The following is a 20,132-nucleotide window of genomic DNA, read 5'->3' on the forward strand; positions in this document are numbered from 1 at the left end:
GACTAATATTATTATCCCCTTTTGCAGTTGGGGAAACTAAGGGATAGTGAGGTGAAGGAACTTGATCAGTCTCACAGCTGGTAGTGGTAGAGCTGGGATCCAAACGGTATAGCCGGTAGACTCTGGAGTTCCTGCCCTTGACCCTTATGTCAAATTGCTGTGCCCATAGCCCCAGCCAGTGGGTTCAAAGATCTGTGCCACTGAACATGAGGAGGATTGTGTTTCTTATTTGTTTGCTCATTTGTTCATTCATCCAACAACCTGCTGTGCACCTTACGTAGAGCTGCACTGGTTCTTTTGAGCTAAACAAGAGGAGTGCGGTCTCTGCCTCATGGAGTCGTGGTGTGAAGGGAAAGGGATGACCCATCACCACCGGGAAAAAGACGAGTCACGCAATTGATGTGGAGTCGATGGGGTCATGAAGGAGGGAGGACAGCACAGTCTATTAATCAGAGCATCCCTGGGAAGTCTGGGGGGTAACATACATCGCTGAGATTTGTCATGTAAACCGCTGCTTCTGGCAACAAGGTCTGAAAGGGCAAACCAGTTTGTCACTTGTTTTTAGGTTGTATGTTTAATTAGCAGTTCTGAGGAATAGGTACAGTGAAGCTCTAACATGTCCTTATCCTTATTAGCTGTTGCTAGAAGTGAAAAGTGGAAGTGTGTGAGGTGGGCCGTATCCCTATCCTGAAAGTGGATGTGAAACTGGCACGAGAGGAAGTTATTATTCTGATAGGTTAATTGAGTGACATAAAGGGTTGTTTGTTAAAGAGGCGAGCTGCCCGGATCCTTTGCCAGCTAGGTATTAAGTTGCCCAAGTATTCTTTCTTGACTGGGGCCAGATCAGCTGATTCGCTGGAACTCTAGACCAGGAGGACCTCCTGATCTTTGCTAAGTATAACCTTCAGGGTTTTTTGTTTGTTTGTTTCACTTTTTGGCTGTGCCACTCGGCTTGTGGGATCTTAATTCCCTGACTAGGGATCGAACCCGTGCCCACTGCATTGGAAATGTGGAGTCAACCTCTGGACCGCCAGGGAAGTCCCCAGGTTTATTTTATTTATTTATTTATTTATTTATTTATTTAACATCTTTATTGGAGTATAATTGCTTTACAATGGTGTGTTAGTTTCTGCAAAGTGAATCAGTTATACATACACACATGTTCCCATATCCCCTCCTTCTTGCGTCTCCCTCCCTCCCACCCTCCCTATCCCACCCCTCTAGGTGGTCACAAAGCACCGAGCTGATCTCCCTGTGCTATGCGGCTGCTTCCCACTAGCTATCTTTTTTACGTTTGGTAGTGTATATATGTCCATGCCACTCTCTCACGGTGTCACAGCTTACCCTTCCCCCTCCCCATATCCTCAAGTCCATTCTCTAGTAGGTCTGTGTCTTTATTCCTGTCTTGCCCTTAGGTTCTTCATTACCTTTTTTATTCCCCAGGTTTATTTTTTAAAGAGATTGTTTTCTGCTCTCAGGGAGCGTTTGCTAGCGATGATTAGAATTCAGGTACTTTGCTTCCTGCTCTGTACATATTCTAGATCAGTGTCAATTTTCTGAGCCTAGCTTTGCTTCCCGTTTTTTTGTTTGTTTGCAACCCCTCCTTTTCCATATTCTTGGTGTTGCTCCTTTTATTCAGGAAGCGCTTGGCTGCTAGATATGCTCGGTGCTTTGCAAAGCACTGAGGATGCAGAAATGAACGTGGCAGGCTTTAGCCTTAAGGATATCCCTATTTAGCGGGGGCTAAGGTGACAGACACGTCAACAAGTGTGTTGGGAGAGCAGAGGTGCACACGGGTTGCCTGCAGGATGTCGTCTTACATGAGAGATGTGTTGAACAGATGTGACAGGTACTCTGTTTGCAGACCTTGTTGCCAGAAATACAGGAGGGAGCTGAGCGCACAGGTCTGAGCTGCTGCCTTACCTCTATTTCCTTTTGGTTTCCTAGCCCCCCGCTCATCTCTCCCTCTTATGTCCTCTGCCTCCTGCCCTTTCTTATCTCTTTTGTGCTTTTAGGTGTCTCAAGGCCACCTGCTGTCCTCGTGTGCCTTTCGGGGATGAATGGCAGTACGCTCTGGTCTAGTCCCCTCCCCGAGGAGGCCCGAGATATTACCTGTCTGGATCTAATGCCAGGGAGAGTGGCCGAAACCGTCTGCCTTGTGACGGGGACACACAAGATGCTCAGTGCATTCAACGCGACATCAGGTAAACATCACTGACTGCGGGGCTTCTCTGGTGGCACAGTGGTTGAGAATCCGCCTGCCACTGTAGGCGACACGGGTTCTTGCCTGGTCCGGGAAGATCCCACGTGCCGCGGAGCAGCTAAGCCCGTGAGCCACAACTAGTGAGCCTGTGCTCTAGAGCCCGCGAGCCACAACCACTGAGTCCGTGTGCCACAGCTACCGAGTCTGCGTGCCACAACTACTGAAGCCTGCGTGCCTGGAGCCCGTGTTCCTCAACAAGAGAAGCCACCGCAATGAGAAGCCCGCGCACTGCAACGAAGAGTAGCCCCGCTCGCTGCAGCTAGAGAAAAGCCCGTGCGCAGCAAGAAGACCCAACACAGCTAAAAATAAACAAATAAATAAAAAAAAAGATCACTGACCACAAGAGATCCCTGTTCCTGGGAGGCCTAATCTCAGGTTAAAACAGTCTGGTAGGGAAGGGACTCCACTCTCCCATGGTGGGAGGTCTGATTTCCTGCTCTGCAAGCTAGATATTAAGGGAAATAAGGAGAAAGGGTTTGAGCAGAGTGAGTAATAGATCCATGGTTCAACCTGCTTGGTGATAGGATGGGGCTAAACTCAGTTATCCAAACAGAACGCATCCCTAGGCTTTCAGTTTCTAAGTAATCTCCCTTCTCTGTTCTTTGTATAGAAGACCATGGAGCTTTTTCTCTTTGTTTTCAATATTTGACATACAAGGGTTCATATGTGAACTTGGGCATTAACCACTGGAAAATATGCCAGTGAAGAAGCTAAGGTGTGTGGAGGCATGTTGATTTGGCCTCTTTTATCACATTCAGACATATGTGACAAAAGGAATGGAAGAGAATCACATATAATGTGATGACAGAGCCTTATACTTCCAGTGTGCCCATTAACCTTCGACCTGAGTGAAGCTGAGTTAAATAGCCTCCTTCCTAGTTGTAAAGGTTGGAGTTTGGGAGTGGGGTTCTTCTGAGTGAAAAGAATTTCCGTGTGAGTTAACTCTGGCACTGAATTCATCTTGAAAACCTTTTATGATTTCTCTACTTCTATGAACACGTGGTAGAAGGAGCGAGTTGGGCTTCTGTTTGGCTGCCCCTGGATGGTTCCTTAGGAGTTGGAATCATCTCTAACAGATCAATTCCTCCATCCCAGACAAGTGGGCTCTTTTTTCTTAAAGAGTCTTCAGCATGTCCATGTTACCTAAAAAATCCAGGTGTGAAGTTATTACATGGGCTTGTTAACCAGATACCTGAGGATTTCAGTTCATACTCCCTGCTCCATTTCTCCCCAGTAAGATAAAAATGAAAGGAAAAAGTGTGTAGGAGTTGCTGTTGGTCATTCAGCCTGTTGGGTCTCTTTTCTGGCCTGGGAGCATTGCATCTGCCTTTGGCAGAGGCAGAAATCCCTAACTGTGATGAGTGTACTTATCTTTCCCCAGGGAAAGCCATTTGGACTTTAGACCCACACTACTTACCCAACGGTACCCTGGCTGCCCCAGGCGTGGTACTGCCAGACCTGGATGAAGATGGCGTCAGAGATCTCGCAGTTCTGGTCATTGGGGAATTGCAGGTATGCTCCGTGTTAGGTGGTCCTTGTTTCTTACAGGGAAAGTGTCAACTTTGGTCATTTCCTAGTATCGTTATTAGAAACGCTGCTTGAAACCTTCTCATTACAAGGGCTCAGGTTTAAATAAATTCTCTTTGTGAGATTAAGTGAGTAAATTACCATTATGAACCCATTTTCCAGGTTCCGTTGGCCGGTGTGGCAGAGCTTGGGAGCCAGATAGGTCTATGTTTGAATTCCTGCTCTACTGCCCTGTGGCCTTGGGCAAACCACAGAGCCCATCCCAGCCCTGGTTATTTCGTATGTCAAGCGGGGATGTTATCCTACTTGCAGGATGGTTATGAAAATTAGAACTAACATATATGAAATGCCCAGAGTGGTGCCTGTTTTCCACCCAGCGCACACATTGTTGGTTTCACTATATATATTTAACTTTTATTGCAACTATAAAACAATGAGACAGACAGATAGAAAGCTCATAAGATATAGAGAGAAAAAAATTGTAAGTCAAACAAGTAGCGACAACAGCACCCAAAGAAAGAGTTGTTTAACCTGTACCTGCAGATTGTGGTTCTGGTGCAGTGGTCCCTAAATTATGCTTCTCAGTTATGCTTTGCTGGGACTCCAGTGACCTGGAACGAGTTATTCTCTGCACAGATAAAATAATAGTAGTTTTTTTTTCCCCCATAAATCACAGGAAAGAATGTATTAATGGACAGAATGATCTCAATTTTAAGTTTTTATTCCTGAAGCTTTTCTCAGAGCTTCTGTTAAACTTTCTCTTAGACTTTTTCTCAGACTGTCTAGCGTGAGTCTGACAGGAAAGGCTCGTGGACGACAATCAGCCTGGAACATTTGTGGGAAAATGTGGCTCCCGATCGTTGTGCCTCATTTGATGGCTTATTTTAATTTTACTAGACCTGGTTGTGATTTTTGTAATGTATTTGCGGAGTGGAGTTACAGGATCTGCAAGTAAAATTCTTTAGAATGGAATTACACCTCTCAGGACTGTACGGTTTTCTGTCAAGAGCACCATAAACTAACTCAGAGAGCTCCACCAGTCACAAGTTTCAGGAGCCCTGCTCTAGTGCCTCAGACGAGACTTTACGTTTGTGAGGTGAGAGAAAAGAAGATAGACGGTGAGGGCCAATTCCGAAGGCTAGTCGCTTTTAGGGGTCCTTTCTGTTTGTTTTTCTTCAACTGGTCTCAAAGTAGACTGAACCAAAATGTCAGGAATTCTTCACATAATCTTTTTTCATTCCAGTCACTGTGAATAAAAAGACCTGGGAGTAGGGAACATTTTAATGATTACATCCATCAGGGAGTGATTCTCAGAAGGTCCCAAAGTGGAAAGTATGGGGAGTTTCTTTTTTTTTTTAATTTAATTTTTATTTTATATTGGAGTATAGTTTGTTTCCAATGTTGTGTTAGTTTCAGGTGTACGGCAGAGTGATTCAGTTATACATATATATTATATCCATTCTTTTTCAGATTCTTTTCCCATATAGGTTATTTTTTAAAATCTTTATTGGAGTATAATTGCTTTACAATGGTGTGTTAGTTTCTGCTTTATACAAAGTGAATCAGCTATACATATACATATATCCCCATATCTCCTCCCTCTTGCGTCTCCCTCCCACCCTGCCTATCCCACCCCTCTAGGTGGTCACAAAGCACCGAGCTGATCTCCCTGTGCTATGCGGCTGCTTCCCACTAGCTATCTATTTTACGTTTGGTAGTGTATATATGTCCATGCCACTCTCTCACTTTGTCACAGCTTACCCTTCCCCCTCCCCGTGTCCTCAAGTCCATTCTCTACATCTGTGTCTTTATTCCTGTCCTGCCCCTATGTTCTTCAGAACCTTTTTTTCTTAAATTCCATATATATGTGTTAGCATACGGTATTTGTTTTTCTCTCTCTGAATTACTTCACTCTGTATGACAGACTCTAGGTCCATCCACCTCACTACAAATAGGGGTTTCTTTTTAAAGGAATTATGTTTGTTAGCAGAAGCATAGCAAGACAGTGAACAGGTTTGTGTGTCCCAAACAAGTTTAAAAATCTTGGCCTTGACATCACATCTGTCTTCTAGCCAGCGGTGGTGGATGGGATGACAGTTCAGGTCTGACTGAGGGACCCTCCCTAGCAAGGGGGCTCTGTTACAGGAATGGCTTCTCACCTGCTTCTACTCTGTGCCTTTTTTGGTGGTAGAGGGAGGGGATATGGCAGTGGAGGGAGGGGTATGGACTAGTCTCCATTCTGCCTGGAAAGTGATAGGCAAGACTAGAAAAATCTTGGAGAAGTGGTGGGTTCAGAGCAGTAGCTTCATCTTCATACTGACTTTTCTGACCTCTATACCAGCAAAAAAGAACCTGAGGAACGTGTTTGCTCTCAGCTGCAGATGTGGAAGGAGGAATGAGACGTATTAGGTCTATGATATAGAGGGGCGGCATTCTTAGATCTGGGGCTGGAGTGAGGCGGGCTTGGGACACCTGGACATGGTTGGGGTTAGAGAACAGATCTGGGCTAGCATGTCAGTGGGAAGGGACCTTAGAGGCCATGAAGTTAACCCTCTCACACTGTGCTACAGTTGCTGATACACTGTTCCAAATACATTGGCACCCATTCCCTCTGAGTCCTCAGGCTGATGGCAATAGTGCTAATTTGTGAGACAGTCCATTTTGTTCCTGGCCCACTCTAGAAAATTCTTATTGGTGAGAAATCTGCTTTCTCATAGCTTCCATTCATGGTGCCGGCTTCAGCTCCATAGAATACCCTGAATCCAATCCTCTTTCTACGTGAAAGCCCTTTTGCTGGAAGCCTGGTCCCTCGAAAGCCTGCTATTCTCAAGGCTAAACAGTCCCAATTTCTCACACTGTGCCTCACACAAAATGATCCAGACCCCTCTCTTTCTTGATTTCTTTCTTTTTTCACTACACTTTGTCCGTATCTCTTTTATAATATGGTACCCAGAAATGAAAACAGTATTCTATTTGTAATAGAACCAGTTATATCAACATAAGGAAATTGTTGCTTCTTTTGATATAGACTCTGTTTATCTATAAATGCAGCCAAAGGCTCTGATAGCCTTTCTAAGAATCAGTTTTTGTTTATAACCCGTTAAAATACCCACGTCTTTTTTCCCTACTTCTTTCATTTTTTTCCTCCAGTGTTATTGAGCTATAATTGGCACACAGCACTGTATAAGTTTAAGGTGTACAGCACAATGATCTGACTTATGTACATCATGAAATGGTGGCCACAGTAAGTTTAGTGAACATCCATCATCTCTTATTGATACAAAATTAAAGAAATAGAAAAAAATTTTTCCTTGTGATGAGAACTCTTAGGATTGACTCTCTTAACTTTTGTGTATAATGTACAACAGTGTTAATTATGTTTCTCATATTGTGCGTTATATCCCTAGTACTTATTTATCTTATAAGTGGAAGTTTGTACCTTTTGACGGCCCTCATCCAATCCTCCCTCCTACCATCCTTCCCTCTAGTAACCACAAATCTGATCTCTTTTTCTATGAGTTTATTTGTTCTTGAAGTATAACTGACCTACAGCCCTGTGTTAGCTCCTGGTGAACAACGTACTGATTTGATATTTCTGTACATTTCAAAATGATCACCACGATAAGTCTTGTTACCATAAAATACCCACGTCTTAATTAATGGCCCAATCTTTTCTTCCAGATTTTGATCCATCTTCCAGTCTAAGACTTTTTGGAATTTTGAGTCTGTCAAACAGCCTATTACCTATCGCTCTCAGCTTTGTGATAAACTTGAATTCTGTTCATTCAGGTCTTTGATAAGAATGATTAACAGGAATGAGATAATAGCTGGGTGCTGTGACATTCCACTGAAACCTCCCTCTGGGTTGGCATTGGCCCTTTCTCGGGGTACACTGGGAACCACATTTCTTTATCTTGTCCGTAAGAATTCATGATGATAAACTCTGTCAACAGCTTTACTGAAGTCAAGATACCGATGTAGTCCTTATACTTCCCAACCAGTGACTCTATTCCCAAAAGAAAATCCTCTAGCGCAGGGGTTGGCAAACTGTGGCCTGCAGTTTGTTTTCCTAAAGTTTTATTGGGACGCAGTCACCCTGCTCATTCGTGTATAATCTATGGCTGCTCTCACGCTAGAGCGGCAGAGTGGAGTAGCTGCTACGGAGACCGTCTGGCTGGCAAAACGTCACGTATTTACTGTCTGACACTTCACAGAAAAGGTTTGCGGATCTCTGCTTGGTAGTGAGGTTGATGGTGGCCAGGCCAGACGTGTATGTCATGATGGGAGCGCACTGCCTGCGCTGATCCTCCTGGGACCAAATGTTACTGGGGATTTCTGGGTATGGGGGCAGAGACCCGGGGTCGGCTGTACTCTGTTTAGCGCTAGGCTAGAGTTCTTTGCCTCAGGAGACTGAGGCAACAACTGTGCTTTGGAGAACTTCCCCGAGCTACCATCTAACAAGGGAACGGGGCATTTGCCCCACTTTCTAACTTCCAGGGAAATAGAACGAAGTGGGCTTGGCTTTGGGTTTTCCAACTCTGGGAGGTGTTTCTGACCTCTTAGCTACTGAGCAAGCCGTGCCTATCTAGAGAAACGATTTGATTCGGAAACGATGAGGCTTCTGTGGATTCAACGCCTGTCTTTCACTTCATCAGCCAGATCTGTGCTTCCTGCTGGTGTCTGGCCGGACAGGGAGTCCCATGGGCCGACCCGTGAAGTACAACATCGTCGGAGTGGGGAACCTGATCGGCCCTCAGGTTTACATCACCACCAATGGGGCTGCCTACATCCTGTTTGGCTTTGGTAAGAAGCAAGGCTCATTTTTGCTACTGTCCCCATGGGTGTATGGTGAGGCCCTCCTGATGTGACGTAGAGAAAGCCTGGAGTCAGAAAGCCTGGAGTCACTGACACCAGCCCTCTGTCACCTCCTCTGCCCGGGCCCCCTGCCGCGGGGCATTCACTCTTCTCCAATGAGAAGCTCTGCCCAGCGTCCACTTAAGCACTTCCCCGCTCGTTCCCTGCTGGGCCGGGCGGGCTGTGTTGGACCCATCCACCTGCCCAGGCTCTGGGTCTCTCACTTCCATCCTCACCCTGGGAAAATGCCGTAAAGTTCACCTTCTCCGTGTTGGTTCTTCTGTGCCGCTAGGAAATATCCAGGCTGTCGCCCTGCGGGACATTTTTGTTCAGGCCCAAAATCGAGACAGCTTACCACCTTCCCTGCAGATAGACGAGCCCGAGTGGGAGAGGCGGAGATCCATCAACCTGTCTGAGCTCATTGACATTTACAGGTGGGCAGCCGTCTGGCCCCGTCACCGGGAAACCGAGTCATTGTCTGGTTGGGCTGGTGAACACGTGGGCAGACGTTTGCGGGGGAAGCAGTGCTGGCCTTCATGTACCACCTTCTGACCTGGCTAAGGGGAGTTACAAGGGCTCTTCTCTTGGTGACATGAAGCGTTGGCGTCTACGTGTGGGTGACCATGGCGTGTGATCACTTCGCACCTGGGCGGCGAAGAAGGATATTCGTTTGGCGTGGCAGTCAGAGCAGGGCAGGGTGAGACTGGGGAACCGCAGGCAGGGAGATAGATTTATGTAACACAACTGCTTGTAAAACTGTGCTGAAGGGTCGGCCTGACTCTTCGCCCGTACTTTTCTCTTAGTTGAAGAATCACTCCGGCAGAAGCAAGGGCAGCATCCATGAACTCTTATTTTTCCTTGTTTATTTCTTAACTAAAAGCATGTTTGTTATCTACCGTGGATTTTACTCATTTCACCCCAGGCCTGGGTAATAATTGTCTTCGTTCTTTTCCTCCCAGAAGCTTCAAATCATTTTCTAGCATTTTCTCAGGCAGTACCACATTGTGTCAGTGCATTTGACAGATGTTACGTAGAGTGGTCCCAGTTGTACAGAGGGAGAAGTAATTGGATGCAGCGTACAGCGTGAGCAGCTGTCCGAGCTTAATGACAGTTTCAAGCATCTTGTCCCGACCTCCGGCTCCTTCCCTGCCACTGTCCTCAGCTCTGTTATCTTTCCCAGAGCATCCAGTGTGAGATGCGCTTCTCCTGTCAGTTCCTTCTGAACCTGCCTGAATTTTCTAGGGCTCCTTGGTTTCTAAAGAAACCAAGAAAAGGAGATTCAACTGGAATGGCAGAGCACCCTGCCTGATGAGACACTGGTGGAAGACAAACGCAAGGGTCTATACAAACATGTACGCCAAGAGGAAAAGCCCAAGTAAGCAGGGCAGGCATCTCATCCAAGCCTGAGACTAACCGTCGGGGTCTTGTTTAACTCAGTGACGGGGTGGAGCTCCTCCAGACGGTGAAGGTGCCGGGTTCCAACAGCAGCGACCTCCTGATCACGACCAACCGAGGCCTTGTCCTGCTGCAGGGGCAAAACCTCACACCTTCCTGGACCCTGAGCCTCCAAGGCCTGCGCAGGTTGGCAGTGTGCTCCTCGCGTCTGCTTCTTGTTCCGCTTGCCCACCTTTCAAAATCACCCAGAATGACTGCTCGCTATCTGGGGCTCGTGCAAGGGGAGGGGGCGGGAAGGAGTGAGGTTCTCCTCTTTTTCTCCTTCACTTCCGATCACTCACGTTGTTCTCACGTGCAGCCAGCCTACTCCTGGGTATTTCACGGACGATGAGACGTTAGACTTCCTCCTGCAGATACCGAATGGAGCCGGGCTGAAAAAGGTAAAACCTGGGGACTCAAGATCAGTCGAAACATATATCCAGTATAATCCTGGTGTCCAGCCCTGCGCTAGGCATCGTGAGAAATAGAAAGAACCTAAAGGATGGTCTCTTCCTTCAAAGAGCTCCAAGTCTAGCAGAATGGATCAAATGAAAAGGCACAGTGCAGTGCTCAACTACAGCATCAGAAGCTTTTCTAGCTGCCCTCCTTCCTATGCAGCTCATTCTGGGTTCTCAGCGTACAGGAGCCTTCTGAAGTCTCTTGATGGGGAAAGGCAGGTATAAATAAATGTACTACTTCAGTACACGTACTCCTAGATTTCACAGAAGCTGGGCTAGCCGGGGTGGCTAGGATGTTACGGAGGACTTCATAAAGGCGGGGAAGGTGAGCAGAGCCTTGCAGCTGAACTGCGTTTCTCGGAGGAGGGTGGGCAGGCAGGCAGGGGCAGGGGCTCCAGCTCCCTGAGATAGACGGTAGGGTGTGTTCCAAGGACACACATAGGTCATTCTGATTTTATGTCAGGTTGTACATTGTAAGGATTTAATGACTGGATAGACAGTTTTCATTCCTTTAACATTACAGGCAGAATTCAAGTTTTTAAAATTTCTTTCTTTTTTATAATCGACTGAGCGTTTTGGTTTATCCTCAGCATGAAATATGTATTTATATACGATTGTACCCTGTTCCCTGAGAGTGACTTCAACAAACACTTAATCATTGCCTCTCACGTATGCCAGGTTCTGTGCCAGGTGCGCAGATGATGGCTGTGGAGACACAGCATCAATGAGAACAAGCCACTGCCTCGTGTGGTTCAGTCACCGGGGTGCCTGTACCTCGGACGTCGTGGTGAGCGCTGGAACGGAAGTTCGCACGATGCCACAGGGACGTGGGGAGCAGATGGAGGGAAGGGTGTCGAGAGATGCTTCCCGTCATTTGGGCGTTAGATGTGCAGAGTCACGAGAGCAGAGAAGAGGTTTGCTGGATGGATATAGGAGGCTGGGCAGAGGGGCCTTCCTAACAGAGTGGTCAGGACTCGCTCAGCTGTTGGAGGGCCTGAAAGCCAGGCTGCGGAATTCAGATGAGGCGTAGAGCCTAGGGTTATTTAGTCATGAGTAGGGGACAGATCCGAGGATACAAGGACCACTTCGGGGAGCGTCTTCAGGCAGTGCCAGACAGGAAGGAAGCAGTGTCTGAGTGTGTTTCAAAGAGAATTCAGGTAGAGACTGAAACGTCCGTTGGCTTTCCCAGCAGGATGAAGGAGGAAGGGTACATATGGGTTGGTTTAGAGCTGAGATGCTGAGGGTTTAGGCTTGGGTTTTAGTCCCTGACTCCACTACTAATTGGTGCCCGTGGGCAGATGACACAGTCTCACCCAGCTGTAGTTTCTGCATCTGTGAAACGGGAGTAATAAGACCACTTGCCTTCATAGGGTTGTCGTGACGGTTAAGTGGAATAATATGTGTCACTGGCTAAAGCGTTTTAGTGCAGTGTCTCTAGACTTCTTTTCTCCCCGAGACTACTGAAGGGAATCTTGGACTGCTAGCTGCTTCCCCTCTGCTTGCTCTCGGCGAAGCAGAGTCTGATCCTGGGCAGAGAATGGCAGGCCCAGGACACTGGGGGCACAGGGAAGGGACTGTCGAAGGAGGTGCAGGGCAGAGACACTGAGGAGAGAGGCCGTGGAGATGCTGGGGCTGGAGGTGATGGGGGAGTTTCTTGGGGATTTTGGCAAAGGAGAGGCTGTTTTGTTCTAGAACTGTGCGGTGTGAGGTATTTGGGGTGACAGGAGATACAAGTGTTGCTGGGGATTATTAATCTAATCCCCTTAATTATCCCTTGAGAGATGCAACTAAGGAGTGAATTTTTCTCTTAATTGTATGTTTTTGTGCCTGTTCAGACTATGCTCTTTTAAATTTGAGACTCCCTTTGGGCTGAGCTGCACCTGCCAGGATGCACACGACAGAGTCAAACTTGTAAAGCTTTTAGCCCAGGGCACGGGACAGAGCTGTCGCCGAATCATGTTCCCGTAATCGTAATCGTGGCAGCTGCATTGCTGGAGGGAAGGGATGAGGGTCGGGTTTCAGCCCCTCCACGGTGGGATGTCTGCTCCGTCCAGGACTGTCCCGAACGCAGAATAATCAGCGTCACTTCCTGTCCCTGAGCCTCCATCCCCTCATCTGAGGACGCGAGGAGGCCGAGATGACTTATAATGTCCCTTCTCACCTGGGAAGGCTGCAGTCCTTTAGACTCTATCTAGGGTCCTGGGCCTAGCTGCTATTTAGCGCTCTCTGAACACCCCGTTGTTTGCATCTGGTAAGCTCCGCCTGTTAATGTATGTGGTGTTTGCATGTCCATGGGTTTTTGTTGGGTGCGCGTGAGTTTTCCGCTGTCTCTCTGAGGATGGCCTGTGCTCACCGTCTTCTCTTTTGCAGGTGATGGTGGTGGATGGGGACTCTGGAATGGTCGCTTGGAGTTACAGCATTCCGTGTCACATGGAAGAAACTCCGGCCACCTCAGCAGCCGCTGTGGACCAGAAGTCTGTCTTCCTCTTCTGGGCTGAAGGGCTGTCAGCTGCATCGCCCAATCCTGTGAGTGAGCCTGGGAGGGTCCCTCTGTCACTTTGTCAGATGGCAGCAGCTCTCGGGGCTGCCTTGCCTGGTCTGCAGTGGGCAGGGAGGGTTTCATGGGGGCTGAGGCTGGGCTTTGAGGTGAATAAGCTGAGATTTCGGAAATGGGCAGGGCCGCAGGGTGGCAAAGCAGGGGCGGGGGGACGCTGGGCTGAAGGTGAGGGTTCACCTGGGGGATCACGGGAGAGAAGCTCCGATACACGGAAGGCAGGTTTGAGAATGTCTTAAATGCTGTCCTGCAGCACTTTAACGGGGTTGAGGAGGCACGGGGCCACCTCTACAAGGTGCCTGGGGATTTTGAGTAAGACTCACCCTGATTTAGTCCAGTTAAACACAGCTGACCAGCACCTACTGTGTGCCAGGGACCTCGGGGTACACTAGGAACAGTGCTGCCCTCTGCAGGAGAAGACGGATGGTCCCTGGCGATCGGGTAGCCTGACAGAGGGAGAGTCCTGCGTTCATTAGCCCTGTGCTCTAGGACTTCACTTTTTTGAGTCTCGTGCTCTTTATCCGTTAATGAAGATGCTAATATGGTCCCTGGCTTTCGGATCAGATTTCCATAAATGGTTGTCCTAACTCTGCAGTTCCCTGACATGTGAATGTGGGCAATCTACCTACCATTTAACTTCCCGGTTTCCTCCTTTAATAAAATGAGGGGCTCGGATCAGATGACTCTCAAATGTAAGTGTCTATAAATGACCACAAAACAAAGGCATATTACCAATGCTGTAATAGAGGTGCACATAGGAAGTTTAGATGGAAGCACAAAGGGAGGGGGGTAGTCATTTTGTTGGGGGCGATTAGGGAGCTTTTCTTGAAGAAGGTGGCATCAAGTTGGGGACCTCCAGACAAGAAGTGTTTTAATGTGTGGAAATGGGCTCACGAGGAAGACGTCTAAGGGGGAAATAAGATTGGCCAAGGTCAGGTAAAGTCAAGTGAAGCATGTGTTTGTTTCACAGGTGTTCTTAGAGCGTGGGGTGCATAGGCATATAATCGTAGGAGGCCAAGGAAGGCAGATTGGGGTTGAAAGGCATAAGACCTTGGTTTTCACGCTAAGGAGTTTGGGCACCATGCCATAGGCAGTGAGGAGGGAGTTGGGCTATTTTCTTGTCATGTTAGCTGAGCCGGTGCTGGGATACTGAGGTGTGTGGGAAAGCCCTCTCCTGCTCTGTGACAGTGGTGGGAACGCACCGCGAGCTTCCCGCACACGTGTCCCCTCCCCCGCTGACAGTGTGGAAGCAGGGCTGACACTCACTTCAGTTGTGTCGAGTGGTGGCTTCTCTTGTTGCGGAGCACGGGCTCTAGGCGCGCAGGCTTCAGTAGCTGTGGCTCGTGGGCTCAGTAGTTGTGACTCACGGGCTCTAGAGCGCAGGCTCAGTAGTTGTGGCACATGGGCTTAGTTGCTCCGCGGCATGTGGGATCTTCCCGGACCAGGGCTCGAACCCATGTCCCCTGCACGGGCAGGCAGACTCTCAACCACTGTGCCACCAGGGAAGTCCCTGATCTGCATTTTTTTCTGCTGTCGGGGGTCAGGAGGTTGACACTCAGGCCTTGGAATTTTTATATTACGATTAGTGAGTTCTGTTTGGTCCATTCCTGTTTATTTCAGGAACAGGTAAGATTTTTGTGATTTTTTTTTTAGCCTGACTCTTGCGATTGGCTTCAATATCCAATGAAAGCAAATGTCTTTGGCTCAATATATATTTTTTAATATGCAGATTTTGCCTCCACGAAGCCCCCCTGCCTGCTGTCAGGGAAGAACCTCTTCCTAATACTCCGTTGGCACCAGACTGCGAGGGCCCCCATCAGTTTCTGTCCTGGGGCATGCCCGTTTCCTTTCTTCTTTTCTTTTTCTCATAAGCGAGAAAGCATCTTCTAGCTCTAGTGGTTTGAAGAAGTTAGTGTTTGTTTAATCAGTGTTTTCAGCTCTTGGAAACAACACGTCTCTCGTATGTGGGAGTTTCTCTCAAACACACCCTCATAGTTGGGATCGCAGGGGATGAGTAATCACCACCGTCTCCACCACCCTTTCATCTGAGTGACATCGTACGCTGGTGTGTGGACTGACCTTTGCTCTCACTGGTGCTTGTTGTCAGGATGTCGTCCTAGGAACCGAGCCACCCAGCCTTCACCACCTGTACCTCCTGCATCCAGCCTTCCCCTCCATCCTTCTGGATCTGGCCAATGCCACCGGCACCGTGACGGCTTCAGAGGGTAAGTCCCAGGGACGGTGGGGTCTGTGTACACAGAGGAGGGGAGCAGATGTGCTGGCCGTGGTGAGGGTGATACCATCGTCCCACCGAGGGGAGGGTGTGTGCCTGCAGATGACAGCAGGACGAGTGCGCCGCGCTGCTCCCGTGCATTTCCCCTGGTGGCCCTGGTTCCCCAGGGCCGTCGCCCGAGTGCGCCCTCCCAGCACCCGGCTCACGGGGTGAGGGCCCACAGCCTCCACACATGCTGGAAGCTGCGGGCAGTGTTATCCCATCCCCAAGGGTCCACAGAGCTAATGTTTCAGCAGATGTTTACTGAGCATCAGCTTACACGGGGCTGGGAGTACAAATGAGACTAGTTTCTCGACCTCGTAGAAGCTTAGGACCTGGGATTCACTGCAAAGGATAAAGCAGAGGCAGGACGTTTCCTCAGGGCATGGGCTCAGTAGAGACTTTCTTTGGACTAAAGTGCACATGACCATCGCATAGAAACTGGCACCAGGAGAAAAAGGGAAAAAGAAAAATCACCCGTAATCTGACCACTCATAACCGCCGTTAACCTTTGCAAGTGTTCTACTTTATATGTGCATCTAAATAATATCACAGAGCAAAACTGGGATCACATGTTAGAGACCTGTAATGCAAAGCCCTGGAAAGTCGGCCACCGCAGCTGGTCTGGGATTGTCCGATGGTCCCTTCCTTGGAGGGTCCCGTCCCACACTGGCCTCCGGGAGTCTGCAGTCCTGCGGGGGCCGGCCAGGCCGGCCAGGGTTCCTTTCTTTACTTCTTTTCCGTATTCCCTTGCCATTCAGAGACTCGCTGTCTCCTTACAAACTCGTTTGCCTTGAAGGTGAGGCTGCTGCTGTGACCCTGGGCCCACTGGGCTGCACTGGGAAGAACAGCTCATCTGGAACTTGCACGTACCCCTGCCCCACTGGCTTTGTGCGCAGCAGGGCCGCGGTGGGGAGGTGTGAGTTTGCAAAATCCTGTGACTGGATCTAAATGACCTCCTTTTCAATAGTAGCATAAATTGTTATTCAGTGAACGTTACGTAATGGTAGTTAAGAATCAAGACCATTTTTATTACAATACCTGGTTTATAGATGAGGCAGAATAAACACTGGCTACGTACATAGCTTATGCCACCAGCTACTGACAGTCTAGGAATTCTCAGAATTTCTAGTTCGTTGTACTCACTTTTCTACCAAATTGTCGCCACAGTTGGCCATGCCTCTCCCTTCCTGATCTGGGGCTTTCTTAGAAGTGGCTTCGGAGAAGCACAGGTACAGAGGCTGAGAATTTGCTGCTTTGCACCCCTGGGCACCTATCGTCTAGTCAGTGCCTTGCGTTGATTAGGTGCTCAGTAAACTTCTTCTGTGAATTAGCGAAGGAGGAAATGAGCGAATGAATCCAGTTGCCGAACCAAACCACTCTCCTGTTAGCTGAAGCCTTCTGTCCTTGTTAACTGCTCTTGTTTTTGTCTTTCCTCAGTTGGGATCAACGACCTCTGGAAAGATGCCTTTTATGTTACCAGGACCACAGGGCCAAGCTCTGAAGGGCATCCCGCACCCCTGGTGGTCAGCAAGCTTAGTCTGCGGTGGGCACTGATGGAGGGCCAAGTGATCCAATTAAAGGAGACGGCCCCCAAAATTGGCCGCGGGGAGCTGCGAAGATTCCTCTCGAGGATAAAGTTCGTTGACTCTCCCTACCAGGTGAAGAGCTTGTGAAAGAAATGTCTGGTTACTGCTGAGGGTTGAAGACACATCATACCAACCCCGAGTCTTCTCTTTAGAAGATTTGGGGAGTGGGAGCCTTCTTGAATAGCCAGGTATCAGGAAACAGTTATTTTCAACCAGTGTTATTTTGTAAGGGTACTTCACGACCATGAACTACTGCTCAGCTGTTTTGAGCTGGAAATGGTACCGTCTCTCTTAGGAGACATCTGGAGGTGTGGGCTCCTGGCTTTTACCGTTACCCCTGGCCTTTTCCGGGTAAGGGCTCGTTGTGCCAGCATTGTGCAGGGCTTGTGACAGTTACACACCACGAAGAATTATCTTGCTGAAAATGCAGCGCTCCCTCCCACCCCTCTGAAAATCCTACGGTCTAGTTCAGTGTTTAAGAACGTATCATGGAAAAAGGTAAAGTCTCTGGGCCTTTCTGGAGGGACGCTTACAAACCACTGGGGCTAGACAAAAGGACAGGAAAATAGAGAGAAATTCTGACATTTAGGGTCCCTCCATGTCTCTCCCATGAAAAAAATTAAAGTCATTGATACTTGCACTCTTCTCCCTAGATCTAGGCTGCTGGACTCTTCAGTTTCAGAAGAAGTGAACTGAATGGTACTGTCTCTCTCCAGCTGGAGAGGACGACTTCTGTCACCCACTCCACCACGTCTGCGTGAATGTTGCCAAACACTCTGGAAGGCACTTGGAGGTCTTGGATAACAGCACGATCCGTTTGGCTGGGGTGCTGCCCTTCCAACCCCCTAATTAACCCCTTCTAGGTGTTCTGTGTGGATAGTTTGGAAATGTGAATCTTGTGTTATTTTTTGTGTGTCTAATTTATGAACCCTTGCTGGGAAATTCCAGTGAAGTCCTTCCCTGGAACATTTTGTTGTGCGTTACGCCCTGAGTGTGTATCTGTTGGTGTGGTGATGAAACCTTCTCTAGATAAGTATGTCCTAAGCTCCAGGGACCCAGGTTCTCATCCGTCCGAAACACGTCTGGTTGGTTTGGGCCTCTTGAGACTCCCAGATAGCCTACCTCTGACTTGGAGGGCCCCTCAGCATTTCTCCCCTTCGTCTCCCCCTACCTGTACCTCGGCTGCAGTAGCGAGAAAGACGGACACGGGGATGTGGCGCGAGCCACCCAGAATCCTCATCTCTTCCTTGTTTTGTGGCTCCTGTCTCCTCTCTCCTCACATGTTCCTTTGCTCTGTATTCAGTGACCATAACAATAACCCTGTTCCTATCAGAAGGGGAACAGGAGAAGTTGAAACGCCCCACCTCTGACAAGGTCCATAGGTTATGGACGTGGTTCGGGTAGTTCCTCCAGTCACGAGCGTTTTACCGTGGTCACTTCGGACGTGCTCAGGTGTGCACCGTCCACAGCTTAGAGGAAAACTCAAGTCAGGAATGCCCGAGGCTGGCAGCCTCATCCCCTTTATCTCCGCCCTGCTTTCTCAGCATCTTCTCCTAGTGGGCATCCTCCTTTCTGCCTCTCATTTTGCTTTTTATTCAGGGATATTTTTGCTTTGCTTGCATGAGAGCGAAGCTGTTTCTGGACTTTGGCTCCTTGAGTCCAGCATGCAACCATTCTGCCCTGTACCCTCCCTTCCTTGTAGAGCCTTTGAAGCAGAGTATTTTGAGAATATGTCTGTGTAAATACTATAACTTTTTATAAATGGAGAAGTTCTTTAGAACTTCTTCTGTATGAATATGTTACTTTATCAGGTTCTCCCCTAAACTTCTAGGCCATTGTTTATATAGCAGAGAATCCCACGTTAGCTGGGGGAGAACCGCTGTTCTTCTCGAACAATTTTGATAGGTCATCCCTGAGTGCACTCGGGTTCTCTCTTTACTTGAGCCCTTGTCTTTTTAGCTTGTGTTACTAAAGAGATTCCAGAAAATCGGGATGCCAGACTTAAAGGGGTATGTCTGAATTGCCCACCGGTAGGCGTTGTGACGTAACCGAAGGTTGGTAGCCGGAGCTGTAAGCAGGCATGTTGCCTGGCCTGTGGACTGGCCTCGCCGGGTTTCTGCCCCCTTCCCGCCTGAAGTCCCTGAAAGCAAATTTGGTTTCAACACTTTGGAAGGCACGTGTGGGTCCAGCTTCTTGTGAACTTGGGAGAACAATTAGGACACACCCAAGAGTCTGGGATTGATTCCAGATTCACTTCTAGGGTTTGAATCTGCCTGGGTGGAAGGGCGTAGGATGTAGTTCAGTCTAATAGAGAATTCTAAGGACTGATTCACAGTCACCCGAATACCTGAAGCCTGAGTGGCGGCCTGGGCTGGGCCACCTCGTTCTCTGCCACGTGGAGGCTTTCAGGGCTGCCAGCCACTTCAGGCAGGAGTCAAACGCAAAGCTGTTTACGGAGCATCTGGTTTGGGAGGACTGTTTGGGGCAGGAGACTATATTTATGCTGGGAGAGTCCCAGAAACACCTAAGCAGCAGCTAGGGAAGACAGCGGCCCTAAATTCTTTGTGGTGTGTTTGCAGACTAACTTCGCATAGATTGTTTGGTCTCTGATCAGTTTGAATCTCCCTTGCTAAACACAGGACGCAAGCTCTAGGTTTCTCCTTCCTCCTGCAGCCAGTACAGGGGGAGTAAAGGGTGGCTGAAGATCGAGGAAGCTTCACCTGATCGGTGTGGGTGCTGGTCTCATCCAGTGTGTCCCTAAACTTCCTTCTCCTTGCGGGCAACCCCCCAGCCGGACGTCAAAGATAGGAAGTGCTCTTGTCTTTCAGGGTTGCCAGCAGAGCCAATCAAGCGCTACTTAGAAAGAGTATTGACTTCCGTGAATGCCGGGGTGTTCCTTCTCCCAGTCTCTCCTCTTTCCTTCCCGTGCAAGCCCGCTACCCTAGACGACATCCTCCCACCCCCAGAGGGACTCTGCTCCCCCTTCTAGTGTGGTTCCCCCCACGTCGACTGTGAATGGCCGCCCTTACTGCCTGTGCTAGAGAAGAGCCAGCTGGTACGTTGTCAGGAGGCGCTGTTTAAAATGTGAATCGTTACAGAACAAATAAACACTGTGTATAGGAGCATACGTGTGTGCTGTTCTCCTTCTTCTCAGCCATCAAGGATGGCGGGTTTTCCCTGA

At 48.6% G+C, this 20,132-nt stretch overlaps 1 protein-coding gene across 2 annotated transcripts in view; it reads left to right on the plus strand.

The window, feature by feature from the left end:
• Positions 1–18,725, plus strand: part of FAM234B (family with sequence similarity 234 member B) — a gene marked incomplete at its 3' end in the record, with an annotated part of 34,318 nt that extends 15,593 nt beyond the window's left edge. Inside the window, exons 4-13 of one of the 2 annotated variants that reach the window (XM_082850877.1) lie at positions 2,016–2,204; positions 3,645–3,775; positions 8,446–8,593; positions 8,937–9,078; positions 10,082–10,225; positions 10,398–10,479; positions 12,907–13,062; positions 15,198–15,315; positions 16,803–17,023; positions 17,605–18,725. In XM_082850877.1, coding sequence (XP_082707003.1) covers positions 2,016–2,204; positions 3,645–3,775; positions 8,446–8,593; positions 8,937–9,078; positions 10,082–10,225; positions 10,398–10,479; positions 12,907–13,062; positions 15,198–15,315; positions 16,803–17,023; positions 17,605–17,610 — 1,337 coding nt within the window. Of the gene's footprint in view, positions 1–2,015; positions 2,205–3,644; positions 3,776–8,445; positions 8,594–8,936; positions 9,079–10,081; positions 10,226–10,397; positions 10,480–12,906; positions 13,063–15,197; positions 15,316–16,802; positions 17,039–17,604 lie in introns of those variants that run through there. The other variant, XM_082850876.1, reaches the window with a different exon arrangement.
• Positions 18,726–20,132: the final 1,407 nt, after the last annotated feature.

Source organism: Leucopleurus acutus, assembly GCF_964270905.1.
Source record: "Leucopleurus acutus genome assembly, chromosome: 11".
Lineage (NCBI taxonomy): Eukaryota > Metazoa > Chordata > Mammalia > Artiodactyla > Delphinidae > Leucopleurus > Leucopleurus acutus.